Source organism: Notothenia rossii (genome assembly GCF_949606895.1).
Source record: "Notothenia rossii genome assembly, chromosome: 4".
Taxonomy (NCBI): Eukaryota; Metazoa; Chordata; class Actinopteri; order Perciformes; family Nototheniidae; genus Notothenia; species Notothenia rossii.
In genome coordinates, this window is record NC_136902.1 from 88,311,988 (window position 1) to 88,333,230 (window position 21,243).

The window sequence follows — 21,243 nt, forward strand, 5'->3', positions numbered from 1 at the left end:
GTGTGATTGTTTTTGTATTATTTGACTTTAACTTTAACTATATATTTATTTGTTGTTCCTTTCTTCTCTTTTCTTTTCTCTTCACTATTATCTGTAAAGCGTCTTTGAGCACCTGTAAAAGCGCTAACAAATTAAATCTATTATTATTTATTATTATTAAATCTGTTTACACAGTCACGTGTGGGGACTCGCCTCCCTTATGGGGACATATTGGAGGTCCCCATGAGTTTTAGGGTGAAGACTTGGTAAGGGTAAGGGTTAGGCATGTGTTGGTTATGGTTAAGGTTAAGATAAGTCTCCAGGAAATGCATGTAAGTCAATGTAATGTCCCCTGAAGTGATGAATACATGGTATGTGTGTGTGTGTGTGTGTGTGTGTGTGTGTGTGTGTGTGTGTGTGTGTGTGTGTGTGTGTGTGTGTGTGTGTGTGTGTGTGTGTGTGTGTGTGTGTGTGTGTGTGTGTTTGTGTGTTTGTGTGTTGTGAAGAGATGAGGAGTGTGTGAGGTGGGGAGGTCACCAGACTAAGCAAACATCTAGAGTTTGTTTGCTCAAAGTCCAAAGCAAACCTGAAGCTGAAGAGGAAATTGTTTCATTGCTCGAGCTGAAAGACGGATGGAAATAAAAGAAAATTGGATAAAACTGGTAATAAAGTTGTGTCCAAATAATGAAACACAAACACCAATAAAAGTCAGGACTTGATTCAGACATTCCAACATGTGTTTTGCTTCAGGGCAAAGACCATTGACACTTAAATAAAGTGACGGTGCGTATAGTAACACACAGATGCACTAAATGTAAAACTGAATGATTGGTTTATACATGTACGATTTAACTGATGATTAATGGCAAGGAACAGAAATTCATTGAACTTGTTTGCCAGATAAGTATTGCCATCACTCCAGAAAAGCATGTTTAAATGTATTCATGGCTCTCATGTGTAAATGCTAATGAATTGCCAATTAAGGAAGTTGCGAGTCAGGAACAATGTAAGGAGCTGTTTACACAAGAACGCAAACGGTTGTATCTGCTACTTTTCTCTTTCGTCTAGCCCGTTCGTTCACACGAGGCCGTAACGGAAACGCGGAAACGGACCCCGCAAACGATAACGAGTCCCAAGGTGGATAGATCTGCGGACGGGATGCTCTGGGGGCCAAACGGCTCCGTGTGTACGCCCTACTGTATACGATCATTTCCTGATAACGATGAAGCTATAGCCCCACCTCTGCTGCTCACTGCTGTAGCATGGTCAGTAGCTACTGCTACTGACCATGCTACAGATGTTAGTGCAAAATCTACAGCTCCTCTACCACAACCATCAGCAACAAGTGGACATGGAGAATTCCATGAACTACATGTTGCTAAATCCACCACGGGGCATAAACAGAAGGGCAACCATGGCAACCATGCTCAGGGGTCTTCTTCGCTGCTTTTGTGGCGGAAGTACAGCGCCACTTACAGGCCCGGCATATGTACTACAGCGTCTCCAGCGCTTTTGAGCGGTCTCATGTGAACGGAATACTTTTTTGATATCGTATTCGGTTTGTTTGCGTTTCGTATGCGTTTCCGTGTAAATGGGGTCTAACACACAAGGTGGAATAAAGAGCACTTCCTTTCAAAGAATATATATCTGATTTGTCCTAAATCCTCTATTAAAGAGAGAGGGGTTAACTAAATTATGACATTATTAAATTTTCCAAGAAAACACGTGGAAACTGTGAGTCTTTACTATCTAAAAGCAAATCGTTTAGGATCAGCCAAAAACTTTTGAAATACTGTTTGAAGTTAGATTATTTGGCAGACTACATAAGGAATATTGCCAAACAGACATGACACATAATAAGAAATCTTTCTAAACTGAGTAAAAAACACCATAGCAGCCAAAACGGAATCTTGTTTTGATTTCTGTGCAAACATTATACAGAAATAAGAATTGGACAATCATATTAAACGTTAAGGCTCCATCTTTATCCAACATCTGATCAGGGTCAAAGCAGCAGCATTAAACACCAGCAGAAGCACCGTGGCTCTGGGCTGTAGCTGCATAATAGTTTTTATGATCAACCAGATGTCATATTGCATGATAGCACATTCCAGAGGACTGTGACACTGCAATCAGGGATTTGTTTCAGTTAGGTGAATGAAAGTAACGGTAGAAAACTGCACGTCAAATGTAACAACTATTATTTTCTGTTTCAGTTTAATATAAGAATGTTGGAAATCATTTTCTTTCTTAAACTCAACTTGTTGTATTTGAGCCTGAAAGCAGCAGACAATCCAAACTGACTTTAACATCTGTTCACTGTCGCAAATTCAACGTCATGGATCATTTCCTCGCTTCATGAATAGGCACAATCTGTCTGTTGGAAAGCTATCAAAATTGAGAATTGGACCTGAAACAAGTTAGTGACTACACCGTGTGTGTGTTTTGATTTTAATTAGAACAATGATTAAAGACAATGACTCAAATGTACCATCCAATTGAGGCGTTTCAGGCAGGGGGCACACTACAGGAAAGGGAAACCCCAAAAATCAAAACAGGGTCTCTTTAAAGTGGACCTATCATGCTATATTTGAAACATATATTGTAGGGCCGTACCTAAACAAAACATGTCTGTGAAGTTCTTTTCTCCAAAATACCAAACAGATCACCCATTGTAGCCATGCCTCATACTGCTCAAACCCCTCTTTTGCAGCCCTGTTAGAGAAACGCGGATCTTGGGTCCAGAAGAGGAGGCGGAGCTAATGCCTGATCAGAATTCTACCGGAGATAAAGTAAAATTCTGCTGTGATAAAACGCCATCCTGTTCTAAACCACATCAAGGATTATTTCTGAAACAGTATGGAGCTCAAATACTTTTTTTCTTGCAGGTTTATCACAAGGTGAGTTCCTTTTTTATTTCCTGCTTTTTAAAACACATGTGCTCTACAGTACAGGTTAGCTCTGAGTGTTAGCGAGGCTTGCTAATGTAAACAAAGACGAGATTACGTTCAAAACACATCAGGCATTGTTTCTGATGGCAACTTTCTGTGGGTCCGCTGCTGATTTCACGTCAGTTCGGATGGAATCTGTATCCGCTCGTTGAACACCCGTTTTTAAAAGATTTGGGTACGGAGGAAAAGAGAAAGGGTTTTATTTTCTGACGCTGCGTGAGTCCCCCGACGCACCGGGGACACATATTTATGTATAAAAGACATCACAAAGTGCATTTTGCACGATAGGTCCCCTTTAAGTTATAGATGTGAGTACTTCTTCCACCTCTACTGATGGTGCTGAAATGGGCTGTAACAAAGCAGGGTCTCCTCTCTGAAATACAGACAGACACCTGCATGAGTCCGTGCACACCTCTCTACACATCAAGCAAAATTGATACATCCTTCCATCCCAGAGCAGGACACATCTGCTGCTGAGCAGTCGGCTTCGTGCCGACAAAATCAGGCGGCTTAAATCATTCCAGAGATCTGCAGAGTCCTCCTCTTTGTTTCAACTTTCCATGTGTTTCTCCTCTTCCTCTTCCAACTCAAACTCTGTTGTCTCCTCTTCCCTGTACTCGGTCCTTCCTATACCTTCATCTGCTTCTCTCTCCACCCCCCCTAGCCTCACATTCCCTTCGTTCATTTCTATCCCGCCAAACTGTAAATATTGAACCCATTTGAAGTGAAACCGAAATACAGATCAGTTACAGGAACGGTGGCCTTGGGGGCTCAAAAGAAAGGAATGCTTCAAAACACCGAAAGACAAACAGACAGGAGGAGGAGATATTGTGAAATTTAAAACAAGGTATCCACTGGAATTCTGCTGCAGACAGGAAACTGCAAGTGTATATACCTGCTTCTCAGAAACAACTAAGGAATGGAGCGAGTGATGTGAGACAGGGAGGGAAGGAGTATGGATAAACATTTGCATGTGTGGTGAGACATGTGGACACCATTACTGACTCTTGGTTTATGGAGGACATTGTTCTATTCTATTCTAGGAAGCATTGCTTGTCTACGTGTACTGTAAGGAATAAAAGAAACGCTTTGGGAAATGTGCTTATTTGTCCTTCTAGTCGATGAGAGGATGTGAACAATGTTTACAGATGTTTATCTCCCTGCAGAAATAAAACAGCAACATTGTGTTTGACTGTTCTTTCTTACCTGATAACTCCTGTACTTTCAGGCTCTGTTTTGAACTTTTCTACCATGAAAGCAATCTACAGAAGACAGCTTCCCATCCCTAGGTTGAATAGCTCATAACATAAACCTACATAACCTATTCGTAGATGTTATTACACAGCTTAGTTGAATACTCAATTCTGATTGGTCAGTTCGGACATTTCGGAGGGCCGTTAATTCTTGACTGTTGCTAGGGAGGACCGAATCAAGGGACTTTGTGCAGTCATATCAATCCGCAGAAAGAAGTCCGGTCAATTTAACTACTGCTGTGGACAACAAACATTCGTTTTTATCCATCAGAAAACACTTTGGAATACTTTTTTGAATATTCATTTTCATATTTATTGAGAGTGCAAAACGAAGTGTTCTTGATGGCTAAACTGTCCCAAGAGAAGGAAAGAGCTTAAAAGGCAGAGCGCTGGACATCTGAGAAATCAACAGAAGAAGACAGACAGGAAGTAAACACTGCGTTGTTTAGAGAATGGTTAATTGAAAAGAAAATGAACAGACTTGGAAAGTTACTGATCAGTGATGCCGTCATTTTAAGTGACGTTGCTGTCGCTGCAGTAGAACTGACTTTTTTTTTTTAGGGGAAGCAATTAGATCATTTTGAAATCAATAAGATCATTTTAAAATCAATATCGTGAGATAAGTTGTTCCTTTATAGTCTTGACCACCATGTCAGTCTTCTTTTTTGATAAATGACCGCCTCAGTGCACATTATCTCTTACTTACAGTCGGTTGAGTCACTGCTCGTCTTCCCAAGCTCGATTGATCCGTGAATGAAATCATCAGGGAGGTTGTTGACTACATGCTGACTTATTGAGGTTTCTCTGTGCATTTCAACAACACTGTTAAATACTGTTTATAATATAAAAATGTACAATAAAGTCCAGAAGAAGTGCTGACTTTGTCAAAACTGCTTTTAAAAACACGACAGTAACAAAGTCTTTTTGTTTATTGATTAAATGAGGCAAACACATTTTAACATTTTGTTGATGACTCACTGGATGCAAAAGCAACAATGTCCGAGAAACCACAATTACTGTATGTGGCGACAAAGGAGAAACAGACGGACATCAGAGACGGAAAGAAATGTATTGTTGCAAACAGATGGAGAGCAAAGCTAGCTGAATGCAAAGAAAGTAAGGGTACACAGAGGGAGAAGAAAAAAAACATCCGCAGCCCGGCAGAGAGGCAGGAACATCCTGGTCCTCTCACAGGCATGCGTGTGTGTGTGTGTGTGTGTGTGTGTGTGTGTGTGTGTGTGTGTGTGTGTGTGTGTGTGTGTGTGTGTGTGTGTGTGTGTGTGTGTGTGTGTGTGTGTGTGTGTGTGTGTGTGTGTGTGTGTGTGTGTGTGTGTGTGTGTGTGTGTGTGTGTGTGTGTGTGTGTGTGTGTGTGTGTGTGTGTGTGTGCAGAGCTCAGGCAGCTGTTGCTTCTGGAGCCGCAGCTGGTTGGGCTATCAGCAGAGAAAGCAGCAGAGAGGATGAGAAGAAAAAAGAGGGGGAGGAGGAAGAGAGAGACTTCACTGAGGAGGAGATACCTGTCCCAGCGGAGAGGCTCTGGGAACAGAAGAAGAAGACAGAGGCTGAGACGACAGGAAGTATGACTGAGAGAGGAACAATGAGGCAGTTGTTGAGAGGAGAGGTTTGGGCCTGTTGGATCAGATCTGGGAACAAGTCTTTAAAGTTGAGGTGCAAACTGAAAGTTACGTAGTTTCAGCATAAGGCTCTTACCCAGAGTCCAAGCACTGCGGTGGTGCAGACCAAACAAACAGCTTCAATCTGGTTTGCACTTTCTTTCCAACCAGTAAGAGTTTTGAGTTATTTTCCAAATGGCACGAGACGAGATGTCGGTGTGAAAATACGATTATTTTTCCTTCATGCCTCCATGGCGGAGTATTTGGAAACATACAGGACTTATCTGGCAGTGGGGACCTGATGGTGTTTGCCAAAGTAAGACAAATAAATGATACAAACAGTGTCCAAAAGGAAACTTCCAAAAAGTCATCCTGTTAGATAATTCAGAAAAGAAAGTGACTTATGGCGAGTCCACGGCTGCAGCTAAAGATGAACGACTGAGGATTTCGCCAAGATAACGTCCTCAAATGTCTTATTTTGTTCACAACTCAAAATATGTTTAATTGACCATCATAGAGGAAAAAGAAACCGATAACTCTTACATTTAAGAAGCTGAAATCAGAGAATCTTGGCTTAAAAATTACCTAAATGTTTCAGATTTTCCAAGAAGTTGTCCATTGATTTAAAAGTTGACAACTAACAATGAATCTTTGCAGCTCGAGCACTTCACATTCATTTTCCAAGAGTGCCAAGTGTTGGATAAGAACTGATCTCACTCATGTTTCTAAAGTAAATATGGAAGTTAAATTAGCTTAGCTTATCTTAGCACAAAGACTGGACATAGGGGTAAACAGCCACCGTGGCTCTCAAGGCACAGGATTCAATATGAACTTTGTTGCCACACAGAGGGGGAAATTTGTCTTGGGCGTCTGCCCCATGATGCAGCTATAAAAAAACACCATTCCACATACCAATAACAAAAAGGGAGCAAACACATAAACTGCAGAAATAACAGAAAGGGGAAAGTCCCTCTTTACCTCTAAAGACTCCTCACATTAAAACACGGATCGTCCCTTTTCTGTTTCTGAGTTTTATTGAAACCAGGGATCATTTTTAATCCATCTCCTTTACTTCAGAGCTAGGTTTCCGCGCTAACAGTTTAGACTTCAAGAAGTTACTCATACCTGACAAGACCATGACAACCTGTCGCCTCATAAGAAAATACATCAAAAATAGACATTAATTGATTGACTAGTGAGAGTTTAAGGAAAGCTCACCATTTTGTATAACATAAAAAGGAAATATGCTCATTCAGGTAAGCTGGCCGTTTCTGTTCAAATTCAAAAGCTTTTATGGTCATTGTACAGAATACAACGAGATTTATAGTCACTGCTCCAGCGAGTGCTTTAAAAACAGACATATTAAAACACAGATTAAAAGGTCTGACAGTTCGACCAGCAAGTTGCGCACACAGCTTCGGATCGTCATGTAGATGACCAGGATTAGTCCAATGTTGACTAAATCCATACGGCTGTATACACGATTTGCTTGACAGAGATCACCAGGTAGACACATCAAAACGAACAAAACAAACAAGCACGAAACTGGAGAGCTGAGAGCCGCTGTACACTCGCGCGCCGCCATCTTTCCTCACCTGTTGTGATTATTCAACCACTTAAAATTGGCCCGCCCCAATCACATACATTAGGCGCTTTCACACTGCAGTACTTTTCCCACAAAAGTTCATGAGAATTTAGTTCATCAGAACTCTTTAGTTCTGATGAACTAAGTACAGATCGCGTTCACACCGGAATAAGTCCCTGGGGGTGGATTAGGCAAATGAGCCGCTGACGTCACTTCGTCTTCTTCTGCTTTGGGTTTACTGGCAGGCCGCAAACCACTTCACGGCGTATACTGCCACCCGAAGTCCCCGGCCGGAAGTCCCCGGAGTTAGGGACTGGCTTCAGTAGAAGCTGCTGGGACTCCCAGCAGCTTCTACTGAAGCCTTCCGAGTAAATCTCCAGAACGCCGACACCTCCTCATCTCCACCGCTCCCATGTTTTATTTTGTGTTGACATAAGTTAGTCTCTCTGCGTTTCTGCGCTGGGCTAATGCTAAAGCTAACTTTCTTTTTGTTCTTTACGGGGCGTGGTTCGCAATCCGCCCAGCCAATCAGAAATAGGAACCTTTTTCTCCCACGAAAGTCCCTGCTCTCTAGGAAAAGGGGGTAAAAAGGTTCTCATGAACTAATTTTAGTTCCGGCTCTTTTTGGTGTGAACGCGAAATTTCGGAACTATATCGGAACTAAAGTGGGAAAAGTACCGCGATGGGAACGCGCCTAATGTGTTGGAGTGCTAGCCAATAAAAGCATGAGATACAGATGTCACGATGTCACAGAAGTAAACAAAGGAGTCCAATGGAGGCGTTTAATAATAGGGCCTCTTTAAAATGCAATATGACTGAGGATGAATGTCCAAAGTGTACAGAAAAACCTACTTTCACAAAAATACCAGTGGAGGACTTGGTCTGATACCGTGTGAAAAAATGTATAATTCTACATCATAATGATGTTATTTTACTTCCCAATAGTTGTAATTATCTGTACCGAATTGGCCCCACGAACATGGCAGTCAGTACCATGACACTGGGATAAAGACGGTTCCTGAGCCTTGATATAAAATTGTTCCAGCATGTTCTATAGATAAAACCCTCCCACAGTCAGGGCGGGAGGTTACCATTGGAGTTCTCCCCCAGAAGGCCCCTCACGTCTGGATCCCCCCAGAGGACTGGGAATCCACTGCTTGGGAATGCAGCATTCCTGAAGAGGTTGTTAACATTCCTCTAAACTTATTGAATCAGCAAAGTGCAGCTGGCTCCGCTTGCCACGGCATGCAAAGATGGAAGAGGCTTCTTTTTTTTCTATATGTGTGTGTGTGTGTGTTTGCTTGTTTTTGTTGCGCGGTGAGAAGACGATGCTCAGTGTGTGTGTGTGTGTGTGTGTGTGTGTGTGTGTGTGTGTGTGTGTGTGTGTGTGTGTGTGTGTGTGTGTGTGTGTGTGTGTTGGAGTACAGAGTCTGAGTGTTTCTATAGACAGGAGCACCTCAGTGTATATGAAAGAAGCTTTCACATTCCCAACTCCTTCCATACATATGGTTAGATTCTCCACACTCATATGACGGCAGTAAAGGCTTAAACCTTCCTGACACTGCTGGGTGTTTTTCGATTCATGCCCACAAAATATGTCTCAGCCACAAATTTGCAATGCGAAATGGGTAATAGCGACCTTTTCCTCAATACCTACACATACTGTAATGTCAACAAAGTGTAACTCCTGTACATGAGCACTTCAGTATCAGCCTACAGAGCATGTTGTAGTTCGTCTTGTGCATCACAGATGTAGGAATGTAAAGCATACATACTCACAGACGTCATAGGTTTACCAGGCCATCATGATTCTTCACACACTAGTACTATACATGGTACATTTGAGTGGAAACATGCAGAGAAAAGTTGCCCAGGGCAAACTAAATAACTTGGTGAACATGAGTGACACAGAGACAAAGATGAAGACTAAACTTAAGACAGCTTTCGCTCCATAACGTCTCGTCTGGCTGTCTGGATCAGTGGACCTGTAAAGAAATCCTGAACGGCTGCCAGTCTGGCTCCTCTTTTGAAGAGTAACACCACTTAAACTGAACCTGAATCCAGACTGCCTTTCAACACCTCTCCCTAATTTAGATGCTTGCAGTTTCATGTCAAACTAACTTCTTTCAAACTCCACACCGTCACATTTTCCAACTTACAGAGTGATGCAGGAATGAGTCCTAAAACCCGAGCACTTTAGCTCGTTCGGGAGTTTGTGGAAGTTCGAAAGTATCTTTGGTTAGAAAACCTGAAATAAGATCTGTGGTTAACACAAGCTCAGTCAAACAAGCTTTTGTTCTACGACATAAAATAAGTCAGTAAATGGGGGATGCTAACAAGTGTCTAATGTACAGCACGCCGTACATTAGCCACCATTAGCTTAGCGGTGGTGACATGAAGTCATGTAGTTTGTTTATAGCCCACTGCAGCTTATTACTTCTGAAGATTGCATTTAAGCATCAAACCTTTTAGGTGGTGGTGCTAATGTGCCATATTCCAAAATACAATGAAAAATCCCATTGCTTGTTTCGAGGGAGTTGTTGCGATGCTAACTTCCGAGTCGGCCTACAAAAATAGGAAATCCTTGCACCACTCTGTAGTTTTCAAACCCTGACGCTAACTTACGTGACATCCCTTGGTCTTATGTGGCTATTTATCAGACTTTGAGTAGCACAAAGGTTTTTATACATATACTGTACAGTAATTCACATCACACACACACACACACACACACACACACACACACACACACACACACACACACACACACACACACACACACACACACACACACACACACACACACACACACACACACACACACACACACACACACACACACACACACACACACACTGAACAAGGAGCAGGGAGGCGGGTCACCTCACCCGGCTGTTTATCATGTAATGGTGGTCACTGTGTGTTGTGTTCACTGCACGAGAACTGACGGTACATTCAGCTCTGACTGACGACAGAATAGCAAACACAGCGAGACAAACAGCCTCTGCTGACAGATCAGATAAAGACGTGGTGTGTGATTGACGTCAGGGGGAAGAATCACACACTGTACACTGGTTCTGTTCACTGAACTGTGAGTGAAACAATGCACCACTGCTGCTAACATGCGACATGACAGGACCATGAAACTCACTGTAATATTTCACCTATACTTCAAGGTTTCATATATACTACTTCAAGGTCAGGGAGACAATGGAAATCAGTTTAAAATGTACAGACAAGCAATAAGAAACAACTGATGAGATCTCAAAGGGCATATAGAAACACCTACATCATTTTCGGTGTTCAGTGTGTCCATAGATTTCAGTTTTTAAATAGTTTACTTATTTTAGCTTCCTTTTGGTTTTTTGCACTGTCCCTTTGCTGCTGTAACATTGCACACGTCCCTCTTTGTGGGACTACTAAGACATTACGTACATAAAAATGTATTAACAAATTTGAGTTTTCTGTAGTCATAGTACAAGATTCGGAGAAGGTCTGTGTTAAACACCTCATGAACCACTGGCTTTACTTTTTATTTTTGCACAGGATGATCAGTCCATGTAATTCTCAAGACAGTGAATGTGCATATTTCTCAAAATGATATCAAAGCAAAACCCAATTGAGAAAGGAACATGGATATTTTAGGGTTGTTGCTTACAGATACAAAAATAGATTTATAAACAGCAAAACAATCTTAATTGTCTTGCTGTCTGATAATTGAAAGTTTTGCAGCTCCAGTAGCATTTATTAAAAAAAATTATTGTGAATGATAAGCTTTAAGTTTCCACTGTCTCACCACCAGGCTGCTACAAATGTGAGATGGATGTGAATCAGACACTCCTGTGCTCATCTACTGTAAGGCATGCAAAGAAGCTGAATGAAAAAGGTAATTTGGCTAGGTAGGGATACTAACATGACTTGTGTGAACTCTCACTTGTCCTATCTTGTGTTTTAATTGTTTTTCCTGTTGCTGCTTTAAAACCTGAACGTCCCTACAGGAGTGATTTTTTTTGACTACCGTGATAGGAAATTAGACTATTAAAACTAAAACAGACTAAATTAAAACGTGACAAAATGCGATAAGGGTCCAAAGTAATTCCATAATTTGTGGAGCTGCCGTTGCTGTGAAGTGCATTGAAGACGTTTTTTCTCAATGGATGTGAAGTAGAGTGCTCTGACAGCAGCAGGCAGAGAGAGAAGAGGCCTTTCATCCTCGCTAGCTGTTAGCTTTGGCAGAGACACAGCAGCCTTCAGCCTTTCAGTCTAAGCTGAGAGCAGAACCGTGGGCTGGGAGAGGACGCAGGGCAGGAAAGAGGGGTGGGAAGAGAAGGAGAGGGGCTATAAAACACCCGGATAATGAATGGTATCATATTGTATGGTAGCGTATAAAAGCCAAGCAGGAAAAAGGGCAAAAAAAGACCCATTGTTTCCTTCAATACTACTATACTCTGCTTTTACTACTCCAGTCACATTTAACTCACTGTGGAAACAGCCCAATTGTGGCTAGAGGAAAAACTAAAAAAGGTTGTTTATGCAGTAACAGATTTTAAAATAACTTGAATTTAAAGAAAGAAAGTGCATTTATTGGACAAAATATGGAAAAAGATAGAATCCATACATCCAATATTTGTCCAAGTGCCCACAAGTTGGACCAAAATGGGGCAGAAATGGGGGCAACACATGCTATGTGACCACGGTGAACCCTGCTCTTTTTAAATCTGCACTGCTCTCTACTTTATTTTCCATTACTGGACTTTTTTTGTCATAATTTAATGTAATTTATTGATGTTTTTTGCATATTTTTAATTTGTGTAAATATTCCTCTATATCACACATGTGTCAAACTCAAGGCCCGGGGGCCAAATAAGGCCCTTGGTGGATTTAATTTCGGCCCGCAGGATAATTTCTAATTCCTATTAGATCTGGCCCGCCGGTATATTGCACGCACACCTTCACTCCATCCTGAGGGTCTCCTCAGCTCAGAGCCTGAGCCCAAACATTGATGAACCTGCACCCAAGATGAGATGCCAAGTATCTGAACTAGCATCACAGAGCAGCAACCTGAGTTTAATGGATGTTTCCTTCTGCACTTTCTCTCTCACGACAACAGGGCATGTTTGGTTTGTTCTTTGAGGGAAACAGTTTTGTTGAAGCTGTTGTTGGCCTGTGGAAAAATGTGATCATAAGAAATGACTCTGGAGAAGCTGCAGATAGAGCCATAAGAAATGAATGCAACTGATTATTTAATGTTTCATGTTGTTTTTATAGGCAATCATTTAAGCTTTGTTAGTTCCAGGTTTAATATGTACAATAAGTTCATTTCAATAAGTTCTGCAATAAACATTGAACCAGCCCGGCCCTCAACTAGTACCCATTTTTTTATTTTGGCCCACTGTGTATTTGAGTTTGACCCCCCTGCTTTATATGTTACATTCTTCAATGTATGTCTTCATTCTGTGTTTAGGAATGCACCATAAGGTCCTTACACACCGAGACGATTTCGGCCAATGAAATCACTCTGATTGGCTGTTCAGCTTAGCGAATCAGTGCATGAGAAGCGAAAAGGAAGTGAAAAAACGATTAAGAAGGCAAATGTGAGATTTCATTGAACTCCAGCTCTCGACACAGGTTGGGGAAAGCCCCATGAGCTTCTCGCTGTAGAGTGAAAATGGAACACGCTATTTGTTGTTTGTTTACATCACGCAGTCTGTTCTTCTTCTCTCGGTTATCACGCAGTCTGTCTTCCGGTTGTTGCCTCTTTTGAATGACGAATACACACTACCGCCGCCTGCTGGTAAGGAGAATTATTGCCACTCACGCATGCGCAGTTCGTACGTGCTTCTTGGCCGTCGGCTGAAGTCTTCAAGTGCGAAACATGGCCAAGACGCGGGAGACGTGAGGTGACGCGTGTTTTTTGGTGTCAGTTTGGTGTGTAAGGAGCTTTAGAGGCTTTACACACCAAAGCTAATTCCTTGTATGTGTAGACCTACTTGGCAACAAACATGTTTCTGATTCTGATAATAAACTATTTACAATATTGATTGTATTGAAGTCAAGTTTCGTCCGGTGACCTTTGGTCTAAACTGAGTCATTTATAGTTAACAAAATGTCAAGTTTCAAGGCTTTTATTGCCGTGCATAGCTACAGTGTAGTTATGACAATGAAAATCTTAGGTCACAGGCTCCTCCAACAGGGCAACACAATAAAAACAGATCAAATAGTGCAAGTAAATAAAATAAAATATATAATAGAAACAGAATATGATAGAAACTCTGCAGAATATTCTATATACAGCAATTGGAAAATGCACTAAAGAGCACAGAACCTAACTGTACTGTATATTTTTGGGAATGTTTGAAATGAGGCATGTAGAAAAAAGGGTATTGTATCATATCAAAGCGAAGCAGGAAGAAGGGGCAAAAAGCCCTGCTTGTTTCCTGAGCTTCCTCCGTTGAAATGAGCAGCTCTGACAGTGGAGCAGGTGGGCAGACAGTGACTCAGACAGGACGTTACACAAGCCAACAGATGCAGGCGGCAGGCAGACACACTTGTATATAAAGGAGGCCGCAGACAGATGAGGGAAATTATTTGTCTTTTTTTTTTGTGTGGCTGGTATTCTGCTGAATAGCTTTTCGCAGTATCCATGGCAACGCTGCTTTGGCTGTCTGTGTGATGCTGGAAAGAGCGGCGAGTACAGAAGAGGAGCAGCGGGGGGATGCTGCGATTCACACCAGACAGAGAGGGACACCAAGGGCGATGTATAAATATTTATCTTCTCTCATAGCAGTGATTTCCACTAGATGCTTTCCACTGAAATACTGAGTGGGATACTCCGATGGGGGGAGGTGTATTTTAATGAGCCTGCATGCTATATTAGAAGAAGAGTCAAATCTGATTGGCTTCTTTAATCCTATGTTTTCCCAACAAGGCAGTCCACATTAAAGAGGACATATTCTGCTTCTTCTCAGGTTCATATCAGTATTTTGTGTCTCTACTGGGACATGTCTCCAATTTTTTCATACTGCCTGTGCTGCAGCACCTCTTTTCACCCTCTGTCTGAAACCAGAGCCCAGTCTGCTCTGATTGGTTAGCTGGCCGGCTCTGTTATGATTGGTCAAATGCTTAGTGATGTCCCGCCCCTCAGCCTATCACGTACAATGTCTTGGAGCGCTAGCCAATAGAAGCGTGAGTGTTACTTAGTGATGTCACAATGTCCCAGAAGCAAACAAAGGACTAAATGGAGGCGTTTCAGGCAGTGCGTGGGAGAGTAACTTCTTCTGGAGGGAACTTTGGGATTTTAACCTTTGCAGACCATTTACATGCACTAATATTTTGCACATTCAATGGACAATTTTGCACCAATGTACATTCTCAAATATTGAAGTGACTGTTATTTTGTATATATTGATTGTTGTGTTTTTATTTAGGTCTTAAAGGTAGGGTAGGTAAGAATGGAGAAACCAGCTCGAGTGCGCTAGAATTTGAAAATACGCAGCCGAAAAAAATCTGCCCCTTCCTTCAGACTTCCTTACAGAGCCCCTCCTCCAACACACACGAACGCGCACATGACCAATGAGGGCACGAGATAAGTTTGTGCACAGATGGAAGGCTGACAGGCAGGTAGGCCATCCAGTTACTTTAGCCGGGCCGGCTCAGATGATTGGTTTTGCTTTTTACAGCGCCACGGCTTCCACAGATTACATTTATTTATGTATTTATTGTCAAAGCATTTCATGTATTCATTGCTATCAGGATGTTAAGAGCATTTCATGGAATATAACAAAAAGTGTTTCTGAAGTGAATTACCTACCCCACCTTTAATGTGTGCACATGTAAAAATGTGTCTTTGATTATGTGTATGTATACATATTTGCAGATATTTTTTATATACATTTCGATCTCTCTGTCTGTACACACAAACTGGAAGATTGACAATAAAGTTGACTTTGAAATACATATAGGACATAACATTTTTTTTTTTTTAAATCATCGTAGGGCCTCTTTAACCTGGCTTGGTTGTCTTGTTTTCCAGTTTGTGTGTTGATGCACAGAGAAAGTGAGTTTTTCACAATATGTCCCCTTTGCGATCTGAAAGCTACGAGTGCATGAGTAGTATTCTATACATGGCATGTTGTAGCTAGCATGGCAATATCTGGTGTTGGAAGTGTGTGTGTTTACTAACTAATGACTACATTGCATCCATGTAAATACATATAAAGGTACTGGTTGATAATCTTCAAGCAATAAATGCTCGTACTGCATTTTTGCTTAAAAACAATGACTAAACTTTCCAATCTTTCACAAGAAAGTGTGTTGGTCTATGTCCTAGATTATTTTCAGTCTCAACATTGCATTTATGAAATTTATGAAAACCTCACTTCTCTAAAACTATTTCATTATGTGGAAGTTTCCATCAGTGTTGCAGTTAATATGCACATTTGACGATAATGTGAAGGAGTGTTGTGTAAACGGTCTGTTTGTAACGGCTTGATTTTTGAAGCACTTTAAATAAACATACCTAAACATACATTACATTGCATGTTACTTGTTAGACACTTTTATCCAAAGCGACTTCTATACGACAATCCCCACTGCGCCACACGCCTCCCATTTACAAGAGGAGATGATTTTATTGTGCCTGGCAGGATAACAGCTGTCTTCAGAGACTTGATGATGAACAGCAGGTGCAGAGCTTTGTGTGTTTGCTGTGTTGTTTATCAGTGTCACATCAACATGGATGGGCATCTGTCGGCTCTAAACACAGACAACATGTACTATTTCATTATGATCTTAAATATACATTTTTTCGAAAAACTACAGCATTAGTTTGTAGAATATATGTAGTCACTAATACAACAACACTTCCCTATAAAGCCTCTTTTATTGGATTATTAGATAATAAAAACCTGCTAGTTAACCAGGGCTCCTACTTTACCGGTGCTTTTCAGGCTCTAGCTCCGAACCGGCCCTAGAACCGCGTTGGTGTGAAAGCCCCATTACTGTGGCCTAAGAGAGAACTCAGAAATGCTAGAGTATATATATAGTAGGGATGTAACGATACCAAAAACTCACGGTACGATAATATCGCGATAAAAAGTCCACGGTACGATATTAATCGCGATATTGAAAAATAAAGGAAAAAAATGTGAATTTTTTATTTTTTAATTTCTTTATTAAATAATAAATCTGATTTGTACAGCATTTTAGTAGGATAGGAGTATTTTAAAGTGTCAAAAATATAATAATCAGACCCTGCAATAGAATAAATAAAGTTTCACTTTAGTTTATCAAGTAACTCAACTCTAACTCACTCACTCAGCATCATCAAGGTTATCTTTTAGGAATATGAGCATGTTCACATTTCCAGGTAGAAGCTGGGATGTTTGGGTGTTTACAATATCCCCTGCTGTGGAAAAAACTCTCTTGCTTGGTACTGATGTTGCTGGGACAGAGAGACATCCTTTGGGCAGTGGGTAAAACTGTGCATTGTCTCTCCACCACTTAAAAAACAATACAGTTTTTGCCAAGAAGGTGAGGCTTATTGACAGGGCGAGATATGAACACTTGTCTATGTCTAGGTATGTACATGTAGTCCTGTAAATACCATGTCCTTTTGTGTTATCGGTTGTTTTATGTTCATGTTGTAACCATGTTGGACAGGTCTCCCTTGAAAAAGTGATCGATGATCTCAATGGGACCGTTTGGTTAAATAAAGGTTTAAAAAAAAAATCGCGGTAGATTTTTTCAGTCTCACGACGGTATTGAGAGATCTATTTACCGCGATATCGCGATATTCGATATACCGTTACATCCATAATATATAGTAATATAATAAGGTTCAAATACCTCATATCAAAGCAAAAGGGAATAATGGATGTTTAATTTTCCTGGATAACTTATTTTACAAGAAGATGGAATCTATATATCCAACAAGTGCCCACAAGCGTTGGAAATATTTGGAGTAAATGGGCGCTCCCCATGCTATAAATATTATTACTATTACATGTCTACAACCTCTACTTCCAGCACAACCTCTCTCGAGTGTGAATATGTTTCAAAAAGAGACTATTCGCTGAGAAACGCTGAATTTAGCATTTTGTACAGGATGTGTTGGATGCTAACGGGTTGTTTTTGGCAACATTTTAAATAAGATATGTAAAATTAAGCAATATCGAATCAATATCTCAATTTTAAGGTTCAGTTATTTTTCCTGATGAAAGCTTTGGTCACACAAAAAATCTGATGTCTAATTCCTTTTCGCAGTTTCTGGTTGGGTTAAATTACGCTATTTTGTCCTTTTTTGAAACAGGAAACGTACTTTTGAAATGTGCCAGTGGCATACTTGCCAACCTTGAGACCTCGGAAATCGGGAGCATTTAACACCGCACGGGGGGGGGGGGGGGGGGGGGTGCTAGGATCGCCGGAGCTGTATTGGATTAACATTAACATGCTTATTCTGTTTTCTGTGACTATCTTCCTCACCCTCTCAAACTTTCAGTTGCGCGTGCTACTAAAGAGACGTGTTACCATGGAAACCAAACAATACTGTAGCTGTATTAAAGTCCGAGTGGAAACAGTCCTGAGTAAATCTGATTTGGTCAGAAATCGGGAGAAATGCGGGAGAAATATGACCCCGGGAGGAAACCGGGAGAGGGCTATGTAATCGGGAGTCTCCTGCAAAAATCGGGAGGGTTGGCAAGTATGGCCGGTGGGTTGAAGGCTATAAAGGGTTAAATTGTCGGTAACCTTCTTCTTACTGACTTTCACTTCATGTTCACATTTGAAGTTCAGGAGCTTTAAGGAAGTGCTGATGATGAGTCAGCCCTTTTGGCCTCTTCCCTGCCAGGAAAGCCTTCTTTAAACATGAATATGCAAATATACTGTCCATGCAACTTCTAGATATAAAATGTTTACGTGAGATATTTGAAAAGCTCCTTTTCTGACAAGCTTGTTAATGGTACAGCATCAGCGACCAAAAACAACATACGTAACAAAACCCACACGGTGTGCCCACAGTCACATCAACTTTATTTGTTATGCTTACAAGGCAGGCAACCACCCCCCCACCCACCCACCCACCCACTCCCCCCCACACACCCACCCACCAACCCACTCCCCACACACACACACACACACACACACACATACACACACACACACAGTGACTTTGGACTGGAAGTGTTATGTGTAATAACAGAGCGTGGCAGCTATTTTAATCTGAGGCCCTGTTTGTTTTCTGCAGTGAGGCGACGGACAAAGAGAAAGAGCTCATTGTGTGACGCTCTAAATCTGACTCTTAGGAAGCCGGGGAGACGAGGAAAACAAACGCACCCGTGCCAGAACACACACACACACACACACACACACAGATTTAATATTACCTCAAATATTGAATTACAAACTTCAGTTTTAGACTCTAACAACATGTTGTGCCATAATCAGTGCGGTGTGCAACATACACCTGTCATAACATTTATTCATGTTATTTCTGACTGCTATGGTAATATTTAAGGGATAATGTGCAGTGAGGGGTTTAAAAGGAACACACAGAAAGGGTCATCTTCACTCACTCAAAATATACTCAAATATACCAACTTAGTCTGTTCTCGGCGTACCATCGCCTTAAACTGCGGCGACAGTAACGTAACTTAAAAAGACGTAAGCACTTATCAAGGATTTCTGTAGCTGTCCACTTTTGCAGTCTTTAAACACTGACAGATCCCACACTGTGTTCCTGTTGGTGTTTACTTCCTGTCTGTCTTCTTCTGCTGATTCAAAAAGTATTCAACGGTCTGTTCTCTTTAGCAACGGTCTGTTAGTGAGAATTCACAACCTCTGGAATGTCCAAATTGACCTATCAGAATTAGCCGTGTAATACTTATATATGTTCACTCTTTTTCACGCTGCTGCTGCTTAATTTTTACCGTGGATGATAGATTATATTAATCTCTTTATCTAATACGTTTACGTTCTCATTTCTGCCTTTGTCTGCACTCCACCTTTTCCTGTAACACTGTAAATTCCTCCGCTGTGGGAGGAATGAAAGGGATTTGTGAATATTAATCTATAAAATCGACTTATTCAGACACAAAAATGTCCCCCTCGTGTGTTGATGAATGAAACGCCTGTTCGAAAAGAAAGGGAAAACAGTTGGGTTATGGTTCCTATTAATGCTATTATGGATTTACTGTTCAGGAACACAGGTTGGATTTGGGGGATTATGGGGTTCTTGTGACCCTACCTTGTACCCAGCATGAGTGCGGCCCTTTGTGAGCGGTGTGGTGGAGCACAGCTCGATGGCCTCGGGCTCGTGGAAGATCACCGTGGGCAACGGCTCCTTCCTCAGCGTCAGCACGTTCAGCTTGGTCTTCAGCATGGTCTGAAAGTGCTGATGGAGAGAAGAGAGGAACTGCTTTAGAGAAACTTAAAAACCAGTAGCAGACAATTTGAGGTCAACATTTGTAGCTTCATGTAGACACTGCTGGAGGCTCCAAGAGAAAGCAAATTCCGCACCATCAGCGGAAAAAACCTCGGAAGTGCTTTAACAAAATTTCACACATTTTTTCCCCTTCATTATCAAATCAAACATTATTTATGTCCCATTTTTTTTGTACACAAAAGGTAAAACAATGTTCTCACAAACCAAAACCAAACTTAAAGCAAACATAAAAACAACACCAACCTCCACTTCCCAGATAATAAGACATAACTTCTTGATTGATAAAAACCCCCAAACAGAATCAATTAAAGCAGCCACTGAATATAACAAGAACAACATTAATAAAACAAAAATACAATTAATTAATCCATTAAATGCAAATAAAATAGATTTTATTATATGTTTTACTCATGTGCAATACCTTGGGATCAATATAGTACATCTAATGTTATCTTATCATATGTTTTTTTGTGTTTTACTCTTCGTTTTTACAGAATAAATGGCTTCTAGCCCAGATAAATACAGGATTTTTTACATGTCTAAATGTAATGTAAGAAACCAAAATTCAGCTGGGCGCTCCATAAAGTTTCACGAGACTTCAGGATATTATGTCCTTAGCCTTGGTTTGACGTGTTAAAAATACCAGTATGAAATTCAAGTCAAGAGCATTCAAGATGTACAGAGCACGCACGCACGCACGCACGCACGCACGCACGCACGCACGCACGCACGCACGCACGCACGCACGCACGCACGCACGCACGCACGCACGCACGCACGCACGCACGCACGCACGCACGCACGCACGCACGCACGCACGCACGCACGCACGCACGCACGCACACACACACACACACACACACACACACACACACACACACACACACACACACACACACACACACACACACACACACACACACACACACACACACACACACACACACACACACACACACCACACACACACACACACACCACACACACACACACACACACACACACACACACACACACACACACACACACACACACACCCCTCAGTGGTGAAAACTGAAGGCTGGAAGTGAGATGGTGTGAGAGGTTTAATTTCTGCTGATGGTGGAATTTGGAGAGCAGATGAAGGGAGCTTCACCCTCGCTGAAACCGCCAAAACAAGAGCTCTTATACTAAAAGTGTACGGTGGAGTTTCCTGAAGCCGAGCAGAACCACATGCTTGATCTGGACCGGTGGCATTTACTGGGTTTCCTCGATACGGTCAAGACAAATCTGAGAAGCGAATGAAATGTCTTCCAACTGTGGAAGAAAAACAGGCATGTCTGCAGCTCCCTCCATCATAAAAGATCCAGAAAAAGTGAATAGCAGAATACTTTTTCTAAAGAGTCTCTGATATATGTACCAAGGGCTGCAACTAATGATTACTCT

The 21,243-nt window shown here is 41.4% G+C and overlaps 1 protein-coding gene across 1 annotated transcript in view; it reads right to left on the minus strand.

Annotated features, from left to right (window-relative positions):
* The window catches only part of pid1 (phosphotyrosine interaction domain containing 1), a 37,692-nt gene that overhangs the window by 8,372 nt on the left and 8,077 nt on the right, over nucleotides 1–21,243 (minus strand). The window contains exon 2 of the mRNA XM_079674383.1: nucleotides 19,621–19,767. Coding sequence (XP_079530509.1) covers nucleotides 19,621–19,767 — 147 coding nt within the window. The remainder of the gene's footprint in view (nucleotides 1–19,620; nucleotides 19,768–21,243) is intronic.